Source organism: Ovis aries, chromosome 11 (genome assembly GCF_016772045.2).
Source record: "Ovis aries strain OAR_USU_Benz2616 breed Rambouillet chromosome 11, ARS-UI_Ramb_v3.0, whole genome shotgun sequence".
NCBI classification, from domain to species: Eukaryota; Metazoa; Chordata; class Mammalia; order Artiodactyla; family Bovidae; genus Ovis; species Ovis aries.
In genome coordinates this window covers 19,954,170-19,975,376 of record NC_056064.1, presented here as the reverse complement: position 1 = coordinate 19,975,376, position 21,207 = coordinate 19,954,170, and the positions used below count along the sequence as shown (strand labels likewise).

The 21,207-nt window shown below is 51.4% G+C and overlaps 2 protein-coding genes across 2 annotated transcripts; both read left to right on the top strand.

The window, feature by feature from the left end:
* The first annotated feature begins 1,884 nt into the window (after positions 1 to 1,884).
* On the top strand, positions 1,885 to 13,731 carry PIGS (phosphatidylinositol glycan anchor biosynthesis class S). Its single transcript, XM_027975235.2, has 12 exons — positions 1,885 to 1,941; positions 2,221 to 2,360; positions 2,443 to 2,554; positions 4,940 to 5,029; positions 5,447 to 5,538; positions 6,908 to 7,115; positions 7,648 to 7,790; positions 9,136 to 9,250; positions 10,397 to 10,542; positions 11,345 to 11,445; positions 12,067 to 12,277; positions 12,633 to 13,731. The coding sequence occupies exons 1-12, from the start codon at positions 1,908 to 1,910 to the stop codon at positions 12,906 to 12,908; spliced, it is 1,668 nt and encodes a 555-aa protein (XP_027831036.1). The 5' UTR covers positions 1,885 to 1,907; the 3' UTR covers positions 12,909 to 13,731.
* Positions 13,732 to 14,740: 1,009 nt separating this feature from the next.
* Positions 14,741 to 20,363, top strand: UNC119 (unc-119 lipid binding chaperone). Its single transcript, XM_015098535.3, has 5 exons — positions 14,741 to 15,027; positions 18,438 to 18,551; positions 19,054 to 19,156; positions 19,271 to 19,443; positions 19,690 to 20,363. Exons 1-5 carry the CDS (start codon positions 14,808 to 14,810, stop codon positions 19,800 to 19,802), a joined length of 723 nt encoding a protein of 240 aa, XP_014954021.2. The 5' UTR covers positions 14,741 to 14,807; the 3' UTR covers positions 19,803 to 20,363.
* Positions 20,364 to 21,207: the final 844 nt, after the last annotated feature.

Below are 21,207 nucleotides of genomic sequence, written 5' to 3'. Positions count from 1 at the left end.
GAGTAGGTTTGCCATGCCTCCTCCAGGGGATCTTCCTAATCTAGGGATTGAACCAAGGTCTCCTGCATTGTGGGTGGATTCTTTATCATCTGAGCCACTAGGGAAGCCCAGAGTGAGGCTAGACCCAAGCAACTTCTGATGGCAGCTTTTGTGCATGGCCCCAAACTGGGCAAAGAGGCAATAGGAGTCTCTCACCTCTTAGCTGTGTTGACACATTCCACCAGGGGAAGCCACTACAGGAGCAGCACCTGGGTTCTTGCCCAACAGGAAAATCCCCAACCTAAGCACTGCCAGACCCAGCACGGTTATCTAAGAGGTTACCAAGGGCTGTTGCTCATTCCTATCTGAGATAGATAGGGGCACAGAGGGAGCCAGTTTAAGGGTGTGGGCAAGAGTGACCTGGGGAGGTCTCATGCTGAACTTTGACCTCTTGGCCTGGGCATTGGGAATAGGTTGAGACTCTGGGTCTATCTGAGCAGATGAAAGGACGAGAGAACCTACTGGGTGTGTTCTGTGTGAACTGCGGAGGCCATGCTCTACGTAACGTGCACAGCCAATGCTTCTCCCAAATAATTATTGCAGTATGGGAATGTAGGCTCAGTGTGGCCTGATCTTATATAAATAAAAATAGCTAACACTTAATAGCAGTCTCCTGCCAGGCATTTACAGTTATTAACTCACATACTACAACAATTCTATATAAAGTAGATACTATTGCAATTCCTATTTATTTATTTTAAAAAACAATTTTATTCCTTTTGGCTGAGCTATATGCATGCAGGATCTTAGTTCCCTGAGCAGGGATCGAATCCATGCCCCTGCAAAGTCTTAACCACTGGACCACCAGGGAATTCCCTGCTATCCCTATTTTATTTTATTTTTTTTAATCCCTATTTTAATATTAGGAAACAAGATCGCTTCTCAAGATCGCTCAGGTGAAGTAAGGAGGCTGGGATTTGAACCAAATTTGAACAAGAAAGATCCAGAGTCTGTGCTCATGAGTTTGTAAGAATTTTAGTGAAGTGGCTCAGAGGTTAAAGCGTCTGCCTGCAATGCGGGAGACCTGGGTTCTATCCTGGGTCAGGAAGATCCCCTGGAGAAGGAAATGGCAACCCACTCCAGTATTCTTGCCTGGAGAATCCCATGGACGGAGGAGCCTGGTGGGCTACAGTCCACGGGGTCGCAAAGAGTTGGACACGACTGAGCGACTTCACTTCATTCAGACAAGTTAGGAATGAATCCAAATGAATTTAAAAACTATTAAATGAGCTAAATATGCTAAAACAGGTACTACTAGCTTGCTCCTCAGGAAGAGGAGCTCTATAATAAGGATGATAAACAATGACCGTGATAGGTGACTTTCCGTGCGCTCTTTATGAATGACCTCATTTAAGTCAGTATCTCCATTTTTCAGATGAGAAAATTGAGACTTAGAGCTTCGCGTATCGCCCAGCTAGTATTTAACGATCGCAGAGTTTGCGCTCGTAACCCTTGGGGCCAGGAGTAGGTTCCACATGGAATCGGAGGGTGTCTTCCAGCAAAACCGAAACCCGCAGTTTCTCAACCACCCGTTGACTCCGGGGCAGCCACCTTTCAAATTCCAGGAGAGGCTCTTTGCGGACCCCTCCTACCCCTCGCTGGAGAAGGAAACGGCAACCCACTCCAGTATTCTTGCCTGGAGAATCCTATGGACAGAGAAGCCTGGCGGGCTACAGTCCATGAGGCTGCAAGAGTCGGCCACGACTGAACCTCATCACCACCTAGCCCTCGCAGCCTTCCTCCCGCCGGAGTGCCGCTAGTGATTGGTCGCGACCGCGGCGGTGGGCGCGCCCCCTCCGTGCGGGTTTCCGATTGGGGGAGGCCTGCGCGGCCCCGCCCCTCGGCGGCAGGAGCGGTCGGACGTAAGCATGGCGGCCGCCGGGGCCGCGGCTACGGACCTAGGTTCGGCGGCATTCGGGTCGGGGCTGCGGCTCGCGGAATGCAAGGGAGGAATGCAGGGGTGGGGACTGTGGTGTGCTAGAGGTCTCGCGGACTGGGGGTCGGGGTTCGTCTCAGACAGGATTCTTTCAGACTCGGGCCCGGGCCCCTAGCCCGGGAATCCCTCGGAAGGCGGGCCGAGAGACTCTGAGGACGGGTTGCCGGGGGCTCCTCCGCCTCCGGGGTGGGGCAGGCACCCAAGCCCACTGCTGGTTCCTCAGTGGATCCCTCCGTGCCCCCCAGAGGTGGTCCGAGGCAAGCGCGCCGCCCTCTTCTTCGCCACGGTGGTCATCGTGCTAGGGTTGCCGCTCTGGTGGAAGACCACGGAGACCTACCGGGCCCCGTTGCCTTACTCCCAGATCAGTGGGCTGAATTCCCTGAAGGTAAGACCTCAGGGGTGGAGGACCAAGGGACAGCCCGGGAAGATGGAGACTCAGCTGATGGATCTGATGCTTCTTCCCGCAGCTGCGGCTAATGGTGCCGGTCACTGTAGTGTTTACCCAGGAGTCAGTGCCATTGGATGACCAGGAAAAGCTGCCTTTCACCGTTGTGCATGAGAGAGAGATCCCTCTGAAGTGTGAGTTCCTGGGGAATCAGGGTTGCCTTTCTGAGCTCAGTCCACAGATAGATTGGCTAGGAGGAGCATGTGTGTGTGTCTGACTCTTTGCAACCCAATGGACGGAAGCCCGCCAAGCTCCTCTATCAATGGGATTTCCAGGCAAGAATACTGGAGTGGGTTGCCATTTCCTCCTCCAGGGGATCTTCCCGACCCAGGGATTGAACCCGCGTCCCTTGCATCTCCTGCATTGGCAGGCGGATTCTTTACCACTGTGCCACCTGGGAAGCCCAGGAGGAGCATGGGTACCCTGAAAAAGTGGTTAAAAACTTATTTTAAAAGCCCTCTCTAAATGAACACTGTGTTTGCTGAGGGGGAAAAAAAAAAAAAGCTTTAAATTCAGTATTCACGATTAACATGGCAGTTTTTTTTCATAAAACAATTGTGCAATACCTGATCAGCAGCAAGTGATGCTCATTAGGGAACAGAGGAGGATGTGGGGTGTAATGGAATGAACACAGGATTTGGAATCAATTTGAACTTGTATACAGGCCTTATTCATTTTAACATTAACACTTTACCGAGTGTGAGGCACTTTTGTGTGCTTAGTCACTCAGTCATGTTTGGACTCTTTGCCACCCCATGGACTGTAGCCCTCCAGGCTCCTCTGTCCATGGGGATTCTCCAGGCAAGAATACTAGAGTGGATTGCCATGCCCTCCTCCAGGGAATCTTCCAACCAAGAGATCAAACCAAGGTCTCCCACATTGCAGGCAAATTCTACACTGTCTGAACCACCAGGGAAGCACTTTTCCTAGGTATCAGGAATTTGGAGATGAATAAGAAAATGATAATAGTTTCAAGAAATCCATAGGTAGGGGAGAGAGACAGAGAAAGAAATCAATGTAGAAGTATATAAGTATATAAGAAACAGAGACTGTACTTAAGAAAGAGACTATAACTGGGAGGAAAAAAAGGTAGAGAAGATTTTGAGGGCTGTAATTTTTTTTTTAAGAGACAGCATTTATTGTTTTTTAAACAACCTCTGCATTATTTATTATTTTTGGCTGTGCTGGGTCTTCACTGCAGTGTGCAGGCTTCTCATTGAGGTGGTTTCTCTTGTTGCGGAGCAGACTCATTAGTTGTGGCACACAGGCTCAGTTCTTCAGTGACATGTGGAATCTTCCTGGACCAGGGATTGAACCTGTGTCCCTTGCTTTGGCAGGTGGACTCTTATGCACTGTGCCACTAAGGAAGTCCCGAGGGTTGTACTTTTTAAGACAGATTTTTAAAGGAAGTGTAGGAATTCAGGTTAAATGAGGAGGTGAGGAAGGGATAGCATTAGGATAACTAATATTAGTTGTTCATTATATGCCAGAAACTAGGTGGAACACTTAATTTACATGTGTTGCCTCATTTAATCCTAACATTATGACCTCCATTTTGTTAAGTTTCTCCTTTTTCTTTTATTATATATCAGCTCTTCCTACCCTGTTCCAATATATTTCTTTTCATTGATTTGTTGGAGAAACCGGTCCTTTGTTTGTTAGAACATCTCACATTCTGGATTTGGCAGATTTTTTTAAACGTACTCCTTTATTATCCTTATTTCCTATAAACTGAGAGTTAGATCTAGTGGTTTGTTTAAAATCAGGCTCAGTTTTTTCTTTTTTTTTAACTAAAAATATTTTTTTCTTTTGGTTGCACTGTGTGACATGCAGGATCTTAGTTCCCTGACCAGGGATCAAACCCAGGCCCCCTGTATTGGGAGTGTGGAATCTCAGCCACTGGACCACCAGGGAAGTCCTGACGTGTCCGTTCTCTATGTCTGACTCTCTATTCCAGCATCTTCTTTTTATCAAGAATGTGTACCGAGTTTAATTCTTTCGAGGCATTTATTGAAATAATCGTACGGCTTTCCTCCTTATACCTTTTCATTGTGATGAGTACTGTAGTAGATTTCCCTGTGGGGAGGGTACTCCAGGTTTAAGGTACTCAGGGAGAGGGAAGGGCTGGGCAGGTGGACGAGGTGGAGTGCCTGTACTTATATCATCCACGGTTTTTCAGGAGGCGCTAGTGGAAAGAACCTGCCTGCCAATGCAGGAAATGCAAGAGACTTGAGTTTGATCCCTACATCAGGAAGATCCTCTGGAGGAGGGCATGGCAACCCACTCCAGTATTCTTGCCTAGAAAATCCCATGGACAGAGGGGCCTGGTGGGCTACAGTCCATGGGGTCACAAAGTCAGACACCACTGAGCATGCACACACAGTCTGCATAAATTAGAACTGGCTGTAGCTTCTTGGTCTTTCTCTGCACATCATCATCATCTTGCTCTCCAGGATGCTGGACAGTGTTAGGGCTGGAAAGGTGGGCTCTTTTCATTATGCCTCTTTCTTTTCTCTCAGATAAACTGAAAATCAAATGCCGTTTTCAGAAGGCCTATCGGAAGGCTTTGGATCATGAGGAGGCGGCCCTGTCACTGGGCAATATACAAGGTACCGGAAGGGGTGATCATTTTTAACAGGAAGCCCTCTTTTTCCTTCTGATCTCTAAGTGTGTAGTTTTCATACTTTGTCTTTTTTTTTTTTTTGGCTGCATCATGCAGCTTGTGGCTATCTCACTTCCCCGACCAGGGATTGAACCTGGGCCATGGCAATGGGAAAGCCCAGAATCCTGACCACTAGGCCACCAGGGAATTCACGCCATCCCTTGTCTTAACTCTAGAACCTCTCTGGGAATGCTGGGAGTGAGAGACCTTGTGTCTCAGCGCGGGCCACTGAAGGCCAGACCTGGCCACTGTGTCAGCTGGGTGTGAGTGGGAGGTGGAGTGATGGACTAGGCATCCTGGGGGAGCCAGAGGGAGAGGGAATGGTGTTTTCTGCTCCTGGTAAACCCCCTGCTCTCGTCCCCAGAGGCAGAAGCCATGTTAGCTGAGCCATCGGAGCAAGCAGAGGGCTCCCTGACAGTGTACGTGATCTCTGAACGCTGCTCGCTCCTCCCTCAGGTAGGGTGAGCAGACAGGCTGCGGCCTGGCCGTCTCCCTACAGCTCGTCCTCACCTGTCTCCTGGTTACAGGATTGCCCATTCCTTCCATTTGCTGCAGAAAACTCCGCAAGTATTTTTTTAAAAAGAATGCAAATAGGGATTGTTTTCATTGACTCTGGGTCTTTCTAAATCCAGGGCTTGGAGATGGTTAAAGTTCCAATTTAAAGTGGGGGAAAAAAGTCAGTAGGATTAAAGAAGCCGCTTTGAATGGGCTGGGATGATAATATGAGCCACACATTGATCTTTTCACTTACTGAGCAGAAGGCTCAGTGGGAGCTGTACCACGTACATTTTATTTAATTTATTTATTAAAATATTATTTATTTGACTGTGCCAGGTCTTAGTTGCGGCACATGAGATCTTTGATCTTTGTTGTAGCATACGGGGTCTTTAGTTGCGTGTGGCGTGTGAACTTAGTTGTGGCCTGCGGGATCTGGTTCCTTGACTAGGGATTGAACCCAGGCCCTCTGCATTGGGAACATAGAGTCTTAGCCACTGGACCATCAGGGAAGTCCCTTATTTTTAAATTTATAATGAAATGTTAATTATGAAAGAAAATTTTAATGAACATGCATTTCCCATTCCCAGTTTGCAAAGTACAGTACAACCCTAGTGTATCTCCATGGTTATACCCCATTTCCCTTTCAGCCCAAGGCAACCATAGTTTTTGTGTATCATTCTCTTACTTTTCTTTCAAGTTTTACCACGTGTTATATCTCTCTAAGCACTATGCTTAATTTTACCTGTTTTTGAACTTTATGTAAATGGCATAATAGATTGCATGTTCTTCTCCAGTTTTCACTTCGCTTGACCTTTATGTTTGAGTCATTCTTGATGTCTAGTTGAATCTAACGCGTTCACTTAAAATTCTGCCTTATGTTTCATTGTATAAACATATCACAGTTTATCCATTCTGTTGCGAACAGGCATTTGGATTGTCTCCAGTTTTATCCTATTACAAATAATGCTGCCGTGAAAACTCTTGTATTTGCCTCTTTGCCATGTGCTGTCTGCTTATATCAAACTTGCCAGCGGTTCGTTTCTTCTTGCTCAGTGTGCCGTCTCTTAGTTTCTAGCCCACAAAGATAGAGCTGTTGCCTGGACCTCTGTCGACTGGGAAGGAGAAGAGAACTGAAATGAATGAAAACACTCACATAGCCCCATAGTTCAGAAATGCTGAGATAATTAGTTCACTGTGAATCCAGAGAGAGGTGCAGACCTGCTGGTTGGTGGCAAAAGACCAGATTCTCAAAGAGAGGAGCCAGAGTGCTCCTCTGCTTTCTTCCCTGACCTGTGTGGGCCTCCTGTCCCTTGCTTGCCCCTCATAGGACATGATGAGCTACATTGGGTCCAAGAGGATGGCAGTTGTGCGGGGGATAATGCATCGGGAGGCCTTCAACATCATCGGCCGCCGCATCATCCAGGTAGCCCAGGCCATGTCTTTGACTGAGGACGTTCTTGCTGCAGCGCTGGCTGACCACCTTCCCGAGGACAAGTGGAGCTCTGATAAGAGGCGGCCTCTCAAGTCCAGCTTGGGTAGGATGTCCCGGCTTTTGCCAGGGGAAGGAAGAGGGAAATGAATTATGCAGAGACACTGGGGTGGGAGGGGAATCTACATGCAGATGCTTCACTCCTTTCTTCTGTGATTTCATAAAAGTATTTATTTTTAATCGAAGTATAATTGCTTTACAATATTGTGTTGGTTTCTGCCCTACATCAGCATGAATCAGCCATAGGTTTTAGTTTCATTTTTCTTAAAAAAATTTTTTTTAATTTATTTGGCTGTGCAAAATCTTAGTTGCAGCATGGGGGATCTAGTTCCCTGACCAGGGACTGAACCCAGGCCCCCTGCATTGGGAGTGCAGAGTCTTAGCCACTGGACCACCAGAGAAGTCTCTCATCTTTTTCTTAAAGTACTCGGTGTTCCTCACCCCAGGTTTATCCTCCCTTTGGTTCCATGATGGCAATCAGGCCCCTTCCAGAGAGAAACAAGTGCAGCTTAGCCAGGGGTACAGGCTTGCCTTTGATCCATAGGAACCCCTGGCTTCCCTGACTCCTGTTTCTTTAGGCTATGAAATCACCTTCAGTTTACTCAACCCTGACCCCAAGTCCCATGACGTGCACTGGGACATTGAGGGGGCTGTCCGGCGCTACGTGCAGCCCTTCCTGAGAGCCCTCAGTGCAGCAGGAAACTTCTCTGTGGACTCGCAGGTGAGACTAGGAGCAAGCTGAAGAGCCCTTTTCCTGGGTACACCACCCTTTGCCATCCTGCACCATCGTTTCCTACCATACATATTAAGCCTTTACAAGTGTAGTCTGTTCTTCTGGCTCTTTGAGCTTGCTGGTTGGTTAGGAAATTCTTGTGTATGTATATGGTTCTGGGGTCTACTTTCCCTCCTTGGTGTCCAGCTTGGGGAATTTTGTCAGTGCTTGTTAAAAAACTAACTTCCTTATGGCTCCTTCTGGAACTGTATACAACAGTTTTACTATCCTACAAATTTATTTAAAAACACACAGGCAGTTTGGGATTGACATGTACACACTGCTGTATTTAAAATGGATAACCCAACAGGGACCTAGTGTATAGAACACTCTGTTCAGTGTTATGTGGCAGCCTAGATGGGAGGGGAGTTTGGGAGAGAATAGATACATGTATATGTATGGCTGAGTCCCTTTGCTGTCCACGTGAAACTATCTCAACATTGTTAATTGACTATACTTTGGTATAAAATCGGAGAAGGCAATGGCACCCCACTCCAGTACTCTTGCCTGGAAAATCCCATGGATGGAGGAGCCTGGTAGGCTGTGGTCCGTAGGGTTGCTAAGAGTCAGATACAACTGAGTGACTTCACTTTCACTTTTCACTTTCATGCATTGGAGAAGGAAATGGCAACCCACTCCAATATTCTTGCCTGGAGAATCCCAGGGACGGGGGAGCCTGGTGGGCTGCCGTCTGTGGGGTTGCACAGAGTCGGACACGACTGAAGCAACTTAGCAGCAGCAGCAGCAGCTGCAGTATAAAATAGTTTAAAAAAAACTTCCTGAAATATGTTAACATAGTAACAATAAAGACGTGAAGAATGTAGTTTTCTGAATCACACAGTGTCCTTTTTAGGGAAAATGTAGGAGACATTTTTATCAGGTCTTGGTAGTGGGAGTAATTAACTTCTGAATACCTGACTTGATTTGATCTGTGGACACTGAATTATGCTCTTTTTTGTTTAGGCTTTTGGAGAACCTGGTAAAATAATATGTTCAAAGCATGGATTTAGTGTGTTAACTTTATCCTTAGCTTTGTTATTTTTTCCCCCCTAGTCCTGTTTTCTCTCAGCCTTGATTTTTTTTTAATTAAACTTTTTTTTTTAATAATTGAAGGACAGTTGCTTTACAGAATTGTGTTGGTTTCTGCCAAACAGCAACATGAATCAACCATAGGTATACGTAAGCCTTGATTTTTGTCTCTCATATTTTCCCTGCCTAATTGTTATCGTTTTGAGAACACACTGGACTATCAATCAACAGACAAAATAACACGTTTTTCCTCTTTGTTCTTCAGATCCTTTACTATGCAGTGTTGGGGGTAAACCCCCGCTTTGACTCAGCTTCCTCCAGCTACTACTTGGCCGCACACAGCCTCCCCCATGTCATCAACCCCGTGGAGTCCCGGCTGGGTGAGCTCCTGAGATTGAGGGTCTCTCTGGCAGGCCAGGGAAGGACCTGGTAGGCTCAGCCTGGGGTGGGAAGTGGGTTGTATATAGTGACGGCTCCCAGGTTGGGTTGGTCCGAGAGTGTTGAGGAGGTGCTGGGCTTTTAGGCTCCTTTCCCATGATAGTCTCCACTTTCACACTGTCATAGCCAAAAGCACTTATTAAGCATTCCATGCACTTTTTATAAACACATGGATCATCCCTGCAAACCATCCAGGGAAGATACAGCCACACTTTCTTGTAAGAAAGATGATAGTAGCAGTACATGAAGGTGGAATTTGAGTTGATAGTTCTTCTGATTGAGGAACCTTGAAGCTGGGATTCCAGTTTTTCATTTTGGGGCTGGATCCTGGGAAGAGGAGGGTTTGACCGAGAACTGTAATAGAGGCAAACCAAGGGGAGTGAATCACTAGCTGTGGAATTTCAGGGTTAGGCCAGCATGTATCAAGGGCTGTGGGAGGGACAACATGAGAGGCCTTGGTGAATCCTTCCTCCCTTCCTCCTTCCCTTCAAAGACTGAGGGACTGCTTAACAGCATGAGTGTCTACAGAGAGAGAGATTTCAGGCTAGGCCACTATGAGCTCAGAGGCAAAAGAGTTAAGAGTGCATAGATATTCTGGAAGCTCAGGAAAGTTTACTGTGGATGAATTTTGAGAGAGTGACCGAGTTGAGGCTGCCCAGGCAGGCAGGCAGGCAGGCGCTAGATCACCACTTTAAGATGTTTGAACTTTAACCTGGTAAGAGTGGCTGGCTGCAGAAGGATATGAAGCAGGGACTGACCCGAGGTCAGATTTATCCTTGTGCCTAAGAACGGGTTATAGTAATATGGGTGCAATATGGTAGTGGGCCAGAGAGCAGTCGGTGGCAGGGTATGGTGTGGGGGTCTGTTGGAGGAGGGGCGATTGGGGGGCAGGAGTGCACTTTCAGGGGAGTGGCACATGTTGGGAGAACGTTGAGGTTCTTTACCACAGACACCCAGGCCCGGAGGATATCTTAGTGATTATCAGCTGGGGAAACTGAGGTACAGAGTGCCCAGCAGTCAGCGGGTGACCTGGAACTAAGATCTGGATTCAACCTGCTGTGCTGACTCCCCTTCTCCTTGTGCCCCAGGATCCAGCGCCGCCTCCCTTTACCCCGTGCTCAACTTTCTCCTCTACGTTCCGGAGCTCGCCCACTCCCCCCTGTACATTCAGGACAAGGATGGGGCTCCAGTGGCCACCAACGCCTTCCACAGTCCCCGCTGGGGTGGCATTATGGTAAATGGTCACACCGTGCAGAGCCCAAGCTTCAGGGACAGACTGATGTTCCCTGAGACTGTTCCTTCTGCTATTCCTCTGTGGCCCGGCCTGAGTGGGTCGGGGAGGTGAGGGCGCCTCCTCGGGGAGGTGAGGGCGCCTCCTCGGCCGGCCCCACTGCTTCTTGTTTCCATCAGTGTTGCTATAATCAGCCCCTTTTGCACTTGGCAGTTTGCACTGACTTAGGACTATTCTGTGTGTAACTTAGATCCAGGCCCTATCTGTGGGAGTCTTACAAGATTGGTAACTCTGTCTCCCCTGTAAGATTGGGAGTTTCTCATGGGTAGGAACTCTAAAATGGAATACAAATATTTCATTTTCTTTTTTTTTTTTTAATAAATATTTCTTTAATAAGATTTGTGAGGGGGTAATGGAGAGATATAGGGCTTCCCAGGTGGTGTTAGTGGTAAAGAAGCTGCCTGCCAGTGCAGGAGATATAAGAGACGTGGGTTTGATCCCTGGGTTGGGAAGATCCTCTGGAGAAGGAAATGGCAACTCACTCTAGTGTTCCTGCCTGGAAAATCCCATGGACAGAGGAGCCTGGCTGTAGTCCATGGGGTTACACAGAGTCAGAAATGACTAATAATAGTGGAGATCATGTATATAAGACTCCTAATAGCAGGTATTCCAGACATATTTGGTCTGTCATTTTTAAAGAGCACAGAGTATGTTTTCCTTTTCTCTCGTGGGCCCCAGAGGGTCTGGGGCAGAGCTGTGCACGGTCGTGGCATGATGTTGAGGCCACCTTGTTAACCCCCGGCAGGTATACAACGTGGACCCGAAAGCCTACAACGGCTCGCAGCTGCCGGTGAGAGTCGAGGTGGACATGATGCGGGTTATGGAGGTGTTCCTGGCTCAGTTGCGGTGAGGCCCTGGGGGATCCGCTTGGGGGCGTGGCTACTGAGTCTGACTCTTGCCTGGAGTGAACTCTCACCTGGCAGGGATACCTTGGCTATACCTGGAGCCCCAAGGAAACCAAGAAAAGTTTCCAAGAATCCCTTCATCTTTCTCCTAAGACAGACTAGTTGCTGACAAAGACTGTTTTAGGAAAAATAGCCTTATGAATCTGTGGTGGCTCGGTGGTAAAGAATCCGCCTGCCAATACAGGAGACGTGGGTTCAATCCCTGGATCGGGAAGATCCCCTAGAGGAGGAAATGGCAACCCACTCCAGTATTCTTGCTTGGGAAATCCCATGGACAGAGGAGCCGGACGGGCTACAGTCCATGGGGTCACAAAAGAGTCGGACACGACTTAGCAACTAAACTTCAACAACAAGAACAAAAAGTGAGATCACTGGTTAAAGCGGAGCTTGGGGCTCGGAACTGCTTAGGGTTCCGTCTCACCCCCTAAGACCCTGAGGTGCTTCCTACAACCCCTGTGGTTCTGGGTGAGATGGAAAATCTGGATAGTTACTCTAGGAATCTCGACCATCTTCTCGCACCTTGTGGTCTCTGCTCCTTTGATCTTCTGCGCTGTTCCTACAGGCTGCTCTTTGGGATTGCTCAGCCCCAGCTGCCTCCAAAATGCCTGTTTTTGGGGCCTAAGAGTGAAGGGATAATGACCTGGGAGTTAGACCGGTTGCTCTGGGCCCGGTCCGTGGAGAACCTAGCCACAGCCACCACCACTCTCACCTCCCTGGCCCAGCTTCTGGGCAAGATCAGCAATATTGTCATCAAGGACGATGTGGCGTCTGAGGTAAGCAGGCAGGGGATGCATTCTGTGGCTTAGGACTGGAGTGGCCAGCAACAGCCAGGGAGTGGTGAAGGCAGAGAGCCATTTGAGGTTCAGAGAGTGTATGGGCATGCCATCCTCAGTGCCCAGGCTTCCTCTAGAGGGCAGTGCCAGCTCCCCAGGAGGAGTGCAGTGTGGGTGTGAAGTGTTTAACGGGCACTAAGAAGATAACCCCTGGCCCTTTTATACTGGCTGCCATATATCCTGGGTGAACTTCAAGCAACCTGCCTGGTAGATAGACGACACAGTGGGGCCCTCTCCCATCCCTCCCTACCAACTGATGCCTCAGACTTTTCGGTAACACCCTGCCCCTTCCTAGGTATACAGGGCTGTAGCTGCAGTCCAGAAGGCGGCGGAGGAGTTGTCCTCTGGGCACCTGTCCTCTGCCTTCGCTGCCAGCCAGGAAGCTGTGACATCCTCGGAGCGTGCCTTTTTTGATCCCTCGCTCCTCCACCTTCTCTATTTCCCTGATGATCAGAAGTTTGCCATTTACATCCCGCTCTTCCTGCCCATGGCTGTGCCCATCCTCTTGTCCCTGTTCAAAATCTTCCTGGAGACTCGCAAGTCCTGGAAAAAGCCTGAGAAGACAGACTGAGTGGGATGGCATCACAGTAGGAAGCCTTCCTTTCCAGCCAGGAGGGAGGTGTTAGATTGAGAGGCACATAACGGGGCCTGCCACAAATGATTTGTCTCCAGCCTGCTCTGTTGCCACTCCAGCAATCAAAGTGTAACACTCCAAGAGGGTTTGCTCTTTCCTGTCCTCCCCATTCTTGTGGCTCAGGTCCCTCCCACTCTTCATCTTCTCCCCCCACTCCAACTCCCAAACCTCAAAAGACCCAATCTGGGTCTCCTTACCTGCCTTGAACTTGAAGGTCTTTTACTGTCTCCCACTGCAGCAGGGGCAGCTTATCTTTCTGCCCTGTTCCTCACAGTCCTCTTGCACTGAGTGGGAGCATTAGGGAAAAGCCCTGGGTGGGATCTAGGGCCCTTCCCTCCTGCTTCTCTCTGATCCCTCAGAGAGAGCCCTAGCACTGCTCTTCTAGAAGGGGCCAGGCCCGTGTCATCTCTGGGGCCTTCTCCCTTCCTCCTGGGTGGCTACACTTGGTGGGTGCAGCCTGATGCTGTGTGTGGCAGAGCTTCCCTTCCTCATCCCTTTATAGAGGCAGTGTGGTACAGTGGGGAGAGTTCTGGACTTGGGATCCAACATGTCTGAATTCAACCCTTGCTTCTGCACTTAATATCAGGGGAGCTTTGAATAAGCTACTTAATCCTCTCTGAGCCTCAGTTTTTCTTTTGTTAAAATAGCACTAATGACACCTCCCTTACAGGGTGGTTGTGAGGATTAAATGTGATGAGCTTGTGAAAGTGTCTGGCATATTCTAGGCTCTCAATAAACATTGGTTGAATATGAACTGGAATGATATGAAGTGTGATCATACCTTTCATTCTTCATTCGTGTGTAAGTCATGGTTTCCTCCTGTCTGTCTTCCTCGGCTCACTGGGTCCGTTTTACTTCCACCTAGCCAGGTGCCCTTCCTACCTTTCCTGTCCTGGAGGGCCCTGTGGTGACTAGACATTGTAGGCTGTTGTCCCTCAGAATTTCCTGGGTTATCTAGCAGGGGGTCTGGGAGAGGAGTAGCAGTGTAAGCTCTCAGATACTAACTGATTCATAAATTCTAAAAAAGAATATACAGTTGGCCCTTGAACAACGTAGTGGGTGAGATGCCTACCCTCTGCGCATTCAAAACTCAGACAATAATTTATATTTGGCCTTGTTTATCTGCAGTTGCATACCCACATATTCAGCCAACCTCCCATCGTGTAGTATTGTAGTATTTTCTATTGAAAAAAAATCCAGATAGGTGGACCCACTCACTTCAAACCCATGTTGTTCAAGGGTCAACTGTGTTGAGTGCAAGCTGCAGTGGGCACTGGACTAAGTGCTGGGTATTCTAGAGAACAGAGACGAGATCTCCAGTTTCACCGAACTGGTCTTGTAGGAGGACTGGTCAGTGAGCAAATGAAACGAATTTCAGATGATGCATTAGAAAAAACAGGCTGATCAGATAGTGATGGGGTGTCTGAGAGGGCCTCTGAGCAGATGACATTTGAGCTGAGACCGGAAGAACGAGAGGAGGCCACCTCTGGGGGAAGAGCATCCCAGGCCCTGAGACGCGAACTCATGTGCGAGGGGCAGAGGGAAGGGCGGAGTGGCTGGAAGCCAGCGAATAAGAAGGGGTAGGTAGCCAGGACCCTGAAAACCCCTACCGGAAAAATGAACGACGTCCCCGGGCGGGCCCCCTCCCTGCCCCGGGTCCGTAGCCCAGGTGGGCGGGCGGTGGGCGGGGTCAGCCCCGGGCCCACCCCGGGGGCGGGGCGGTACCTGGGGCTCCGGTCCGGCCGGGGGCGGGGCTGCGGACGCTCCCCCTTCTCTCGGCTCCAGCCGGCGCAGGCAGCCGCGGCGGCAGCAGGCGAGCCGCGGCCCCGCGAGGCCATGAAGGTGAAGAAGGGCGGCGGCGGGGCCGGGACGGGAGCGGAGCACGCTCCAGGGGCCTCGGGCCCGAACGTGGAGCCCAAGCCGGAGCTGCAGGCGGAATCCGAATCCGGGTCCGAGTCGGAGCCGGAGGCAGGCCCGGGGCCCAGGCCGGGGCCGCTGCAGAGGAAGCAGCCGATCGGGCCGGAGGACGTGTTGGGGCTGCAGCGGATCACCGGCGGTGAGCACCCGCGAGGCAGCATCACCCGCGGGCGGGAGTGAGAGAGCGCGAGAGGGGGCCCTCCGGGCGCGCAGAGTCTGGGCCCCCGCCCCCTTTCCCGCCCTCCCCCGCCTCCCCTCCCCCACCCGGGTGCCCCTCTCTTGTGTCCTCTACCCTTCTGCCTCCAAGCCTGAGATCTCCATGTCCCCCCTTTCCTCGATCTCTCTCTGCGCTCGCCTTGTCCCTTTAGAGATTCGTTTCCACCCCTTTCCTTCCTTTTTGAGGAGTCCATCCCCCTTTCCCATGGTGGAGGTGGGGCAGCAGCTGCAACTGTGACCCCCTCCCCACAGAGTCTTCAGAGTTTTTTGAAGATCTTCTCTGCAATAATGAGGAGGGGGCTGAATGCAGTCAGTCCCCAGTCTCCTCCACCCTAGAGGCTACGTGTGGTATCAAAACCCTTAGGTCTCCTTCACACTGGACACCCCCAGGAAGTCTGGGGCCATCACTCTCTCCAGGAAAGGACCTGAAGAGGAAGCTTCAGTGCTTTGACTCTGGGCTTCTCAAGGAAGTGGGTTAATACCCCCTTTAGCCTGAACTAGGGCCTGTCCTCTTCTGGGAGGCCAAGCCACCACTGTGGTTGAGTTTCTGAGCTGGATTGCCAAACTGAAGTTCCAGCTTTGCCGTCCTATTGGCTGTGTGACCTTGGGCTAATAACTTCACCTCTCTGAGCATATTCGTCTGTAAAATGGGAATAATGACCCCTAACTTTAGAGAGCTGTTGTGAAAATAAATCCTGTGATTTTGCACTGTGCCTGGCAGGCCGTGCATGCTGTGTAAATAGGGCTCTTTTGTCAATACTGAGGGCCCCACAGGACTGCTCATGGCTGCTGCCTGGAGGCAGACAAATGGGCATTCAGGGCGGGGGAGGGGGTCACCGTAGGCAGGGAACAAGGGAGGGAAGTCTCATGGCAGAGGCCGCGGCTGAGCCTGAAAGAACAGAAGGCACTTGGAGAGGCAGTGGCCTTCTATCTTGGCCTCATTGGTTAGTACCCCTGCCCTGGCTCCCTCTGTGAGGGCAACTTTTGGAGTCCCCCTGTGAGGGTAGGGAGCAGTTGCTGGACTGGACCTGAGCTCTGGTGCTGCAGGAGCAGAAGAGTCCAGGGCTTCCAAACAGCTGTGGAGGGGACTGTGATGGCAGGTCTAGGCCTGTGCATCTGGGTCCCCAGGGGACCAGCATCTCCCTCCTCTCTTAGCCAGGCAGCAGTCATTCTTGGCTGGGCCCTCGGAGCACTGAACTGCCTTACCCAAGCAGGCAGTAATAGGGGGAAGGTGCCTGGACCAGTCTGATGGTGGTGCCAGTTGGGCTATAATTGGCAACAGTAGCATTTAGGATTCAGGTTAGCTCTGGGGCAGAACTTCCCTATAGGATGTCTAACTTGTCCCAGTCCTAGGTAACTTTCGAGGTGATTTTGCAGCCAGAGGGACTTCTAGCCCATATACAACTGTGTGTCTGAATTTGGAGGAAATTCATAGCCCTTAGAGATTCAGCATCTGTGGGCGATTAGAGGAAGAGTCTTCACCAGATCCCTCTTCTTTGTGGAAGCTGAGAACAGGGCTCCAGGAATCTTTCCACTGGCACCCCTGCCTGTCTCCTCTGACCCTAATCACACAGGTCTGAGTTTGTTCTTCCTGGATTACCCAGACCTGAATCCAGCTTAGGAAGCTATTTGTGGCTGAGGCGAAGGGAGCAGTTGCATTCTGAGCCCTCAGCCACTCTGCCCCTTATCGGGCCTGACCCCAAGTCCCAGGCATCATCCTTCTCCAGCTGGGGGAGGGAGTGGAGGTGGTGTCTTGAGCCATGGGCATCTTCCATTCCTCACTTCCTCTAAGGACAAAGGGATTGATAGGCTGAGTTTGCAGTAGAAGAGACAGAGGTCACACTGCCAGTTGTTCTCCAGTGAGAGGAGAGTCTCTGGAAGTTAGGGAATGGGGGAAGGAGTGGAACCCTATGGGGAGCCAGGAGCTGGGCGACTAGGGTGCTGTTCTGAGTTCTGCCTCTTCCTCTCCTCTGCCCTGCACTTTCCTCCTACGTCTTTGGATTAGTGTTTACTTTCTGTGAAAATAAGTTGTGTCCAGGGTGAGGCAGGACCTGCCTACTTCCATTCCTCCTCTCCCCACCGTGGGCTGTGATGGGCAGGCCAGGGCTCCAGCCCCACCATAAGTCCTGTGTAGTCCCTGCTGGACCCCAAGTGCCAGGTGGCCACCAGGAGGGCTTCCTGGAGGGGGCTGCCCCATGCTTGGGAAGAGAGAATGACTTTACATTCACTTCCTCTTCCTGCCCCAGAGAAATCAGTGGTGGCCTAGGGGCCTAGCGGGTGATTTCCGGGCCTCTGCAGGGAGGATGTGATGCTGTGCTGGCACCAGAGCCCCCACTGCACCTCTCTGTTTCTTCCTATTTGCTGTTGGGGCCTCCTCCCTGAGTGCTTGCAGTTGCCGCTGCAAGAGTGGTGAGGGTTGGATCAGGCCCTGCTATTTCTGAGCTTCCTCAAGCCGAGCCCACCACTGTTCGTGGTTCCTCTTCTGGGCTCAAGGATTCCCCTTACCCCAGTCACAGCCCTGCTATACCTGCCACACCCTCTTACTGGCCTTGCCTCTTCTCTCTGGGGGTAGCTCAGAGTCAAGGGTGGATGGATTACCTTTAAGGGGGGGTTCCCTCCATAGACCTCCTCTGCTAAGACCTCCTCTTGTTTGAAGATCAGTGGGGGATGAGAGCAAAGGTAGCTCCCTTTCCCTCTCCACACCCCGCTCCCCCCCAATATTCCAGGCTCTGGGCTTGAGTCAGCAGAGCTTTGACTAAGCTGCTTAAGGGAGCTGGGTTTGTATAAGCCTCTTATGGGGAGAGGAGGGGCCTGGGGGGTGAGGAAGAACAGGGAAGGGGTTGTTTGTTTGCCCCAGCACTACCTAGGTCAGATAAAGTCCTTGCTTGACACACTTAGATGTGGCACCGGCGTATCCTCTCTGCAAATAGAGCTGTCACCCCCATTAGAGTGAGGTCCCTCTCAGGGTGGTGGGGGGCGGGGCTTCCCACCCGATTCTAGACTCATCTGGTTAAAAGTCACTGAGCCACTCCTGACATAGCAGAGGCTGGAATGAAGGGCCCTCCACCCCCAGGTGGGAGCGAAAGTGTGGGGGAGGTGGTCTTGTCCTCCCTCCTGCCCCTCCCTGACCCAGAAGCTACCAGGAGAGAACCATTTGTCCACCATTAGATCACAAGAGCAGAGCTATGTCTCCCCCGCACTCTGTGGGGGCTCCCTCAGGTTAGAGGCTCAGTTCTCTCTGTCTGCAAAGCAGTCACCCTAGGGATCAGAGAAAGTGGTAGCTAGTCTGGGGTAGCTAGGTCCCTGCCTTGCTCAGCCGCCTATCTCCCCTAGACTACCTGTGCTCCCCCGAGGAGAATATCTACAAGATTGACTTCGTCAGGTTCAAGATTCGGGACATGGACTCAGGCACTGTCCTCTTTGAAATCAAGAAGCCCCCAGCTTCAGGTGAGTGCATTGGGTACGCCAGCATCCACAGAGGAAGTTGGCCGCCCAGGGACTCCGGAGGCCACTGAGGAGTCAGAACAGAGCTGAGATCGGCACTCAAGTCTCCCCAGCAGTCACCAAGCAGCAGGGCCCTCTGCCTGGGGCTGGGCTGCTGTTTTACCTTCCCCTGGGTCCCTGGGGTTGGACGTCTTGAGAGGGCAGTCCTGCCTCTTCAGTCCCTGCCAGCCTGCCCCCTGTAGGCCCCCTTGGGAACTGCAGTCCCAGAGGCCCCAGGTCTTTTTATCTCTTGGGGCTCTGGGACTCTCAGTTGAAACTGGTGACCTGCTGACCAATTTAGAAGCAATTGGAAGCATTTGGCCAATGGTCTGAACCCTCAATATGCATCAGGATCTCCTGAGGAGTTTTGAAAGAAATTCAGACAGATGAGGTCCCTGGGGTGAAACTCCGGGTGGGCATGGGCCCCACCTGAAGCCCACTGAGCCCCAGCTGGGGTGCATTACAGAGCGGCTGCCCATCAACCCGCGGGACCTGGACCCCAATGCTGGGCGCTTTGTCCGCTACCAGTTCACGCCTGCCTTCCTCCGCCTGAGGCAGGTGGGAGCCACGTGAGTCACTGGGCTGGGGAGAGGGGTAGGGGTAGGGGTGGGAAGGAGCCCTTCCTGAGTTCTTGCTGAGCCCCTCCTGGGGCCCAGCTTAGCCCCGCCCCCTTGTCTGCTCAGGGTGGAGTTCACAGTGGGAGACAAGCCTGTCAACAACTTCCGCATGATTGAGAGGCACTACTTCCGCAACCAGCTGCTCAAAAGCTTCGACTTCCACTTTGGCTTCTGCATCCCCAGCAGCAAGAACACCTGCGAGCACATCTACGACTTCCCTGCCCTCTCCGAGGAGCTGAGTGCGTTGGGGGCGGGGGACTCAGAGGGACCAGGTTGGAGGGAATGTGGGTCTGAGCCCCTCTCTTCCCTTTCCAGCTCTCTTGTGTCTAGCCACCATTCCTAAGCCACCTATAGGGAAACTGAGACCCATAGAGGCTGGGGGAACTCTTTGTTCAGCTTATCCCTGTCCCCGAGTCCTGAAGCCCCTGCTGTGACCTGGCTCAGGCTCCTGACCTTTGCCCCAACTGGCTGGGCCTCTCTTGCAGTCAACGAGATGATCCGTCACCCGTATGAGACACAGTCCGACAGCTTCTACTTCGTGGATGACCGGCTGGTGATGCACAACAAAGCTGACTATTCCTACAGCGGGACGCCCTGACTCCCCAAGCCACCCCCTACCTCAGGAGGCTCCTGGGCCCACCCCACAGCCGTGACCACCCCAACACTCACCTCTCAACCCCGGGTCTTCTGTCCGAGGAGTATTGCTGAAGCCCTGAGTCAGTGTTGGGAGGGAGGGTGCCTGAGGTCCCCCAGTCCAAGCCTGTGCAGCCCATGGGGCCTGGCATGTGGGGTGGGGTGGTAGTGGGGCTGTTCACCTGCACATTCCAGGAAGACCCTCTGTTGGAGGAGTAGCCAGGACCTGCAGACAACCTAGTTGGCCCTAGCCTCTTGGGCCCAAGTTGCAGAATAGAGATCCCCTATCCAGGCTTTTCCCCTGCCCACTACCGACAGGCCATTTAGTAAATTCACAGATGAAGTTCCATGCGGGGTCTGGTAGTCAAGCTTCCCAAGGGAGTCTGGGTCCTGACCCCAGCCCTGGTCTCTACCATCAGGGACTGAGATCCTGCCTGAGGTGTGGGAAGGACCTGCCCAGATTACAGCCTGTGGTAGGGGCTGGACCAACTGTATATAGTTTTCAATAAACTCTCCATTTCTGTTCTCTGGTTGTGGGCCGGCATGTGTGTGTGTGGTGGGGACTGGCGGGGGACAGTAATGTGGTCCCAGGGTAGTCCTGTCTCCTGGTCCTCTGCACCTGGATACCACTCCTGGCATCTAGAGTTGGTATTTAGTATGTATTGCAGCTGGAAAGGGTTTTTCCTTTGATAAAGATGGTGACCTGAGCGCTCAGAGGGGAAACTTTGGCCCAAAGTCATAGCTAACCTTGCAGAACAGAGGCTGGGACAAGGGCGTGCGACTCCAGTGGGAGGGAAGGTGTTGGGAAGGTGGCCTTGCCCTCTACGCCACCTTCTCTGAACACAGAGGCTACTTAGGACCGTTAGGTTGTCCTTTTAGCCTTCATCAGAGAGAAGGCTAAGGCCTGGCCCCCTCTTGCCTTCAGCTGCCTTGAGGAGGACCCCAGGCTTGGCTGCCCTGCATATAACACTGCCCCCAGCCCGACCCCAGTCACAGAGGATGTCTTCATTTTCTTAATGGAAGAAGTTCAGAAACAGGTAGATGGAGACTCTATGTCAGGGTTTACAGCCTACTGGTCCAGGCACTAATTTGGATACACTTGGCGCTATTTCTCTCTGTCGCCTGAATAGTTAATCTCTAGTTAATCTAAGCCTGCAAGGCCTGGAAGTGCTGAAATTCACCTGGGTTCTGTGGAGCCCTTGCGGGAGGGCCAAGATCTGGGCTGAACTCTGGGGTTCTAAAATGAGTGAGACATTGGGATTTCCCTGGTGGTCCAGTGCTAAAATTCTGCTCCCAATTCAGGGGCCGCAGTTTTGATCCCTGGTCAGGGAAATAGATCCCACATGCCTTAACTAAGACCTGGTACAGCC

Coding starts and splice junctions, on each gene's coding strand:
- PIGS (XM_027975235.2), top strand. CDS start 1,908: ATGGCGGCCGCCGGGGCCGCGGCTACGGACCTAG. Junction 11,446..12,066: donor GTGTTCCTGGCTCAGTTGCG/GTGAGGCCCTGG, acceptor CTGTTCCTACAG/GCTGCTCTTTGGGATTGCTC. Junction 12,278..12,632: donor AGGACGATGTGGCGTCTGAG/GTAAGCAGGCAG, acceptor GCCCCTTCCTAG/GTATACAGGGCTGTAGCTGC.
- UNC119 (XM_015098535.3), top strand. CDS start 14,808: ATGAAGGTGAAGAAGGGCGGCGGCGGGGCCGGGACGGGAGCGGAGCAC. Junction 15,028..18,437: donor GCTGCAGCGGATCACCGGCG/GTGAGCACCCGC, acceptor TATCTCCCCTAG/ACTACCTGTGCTCCCCCGAG. Junction 19,157..19,270: donor CTGAGGCAGGTGGGAGCCAC/GTGAGTCACTGG, acceptor TTGTCTGCTCAG/GGTGGAGTTCACAGTGGGAG.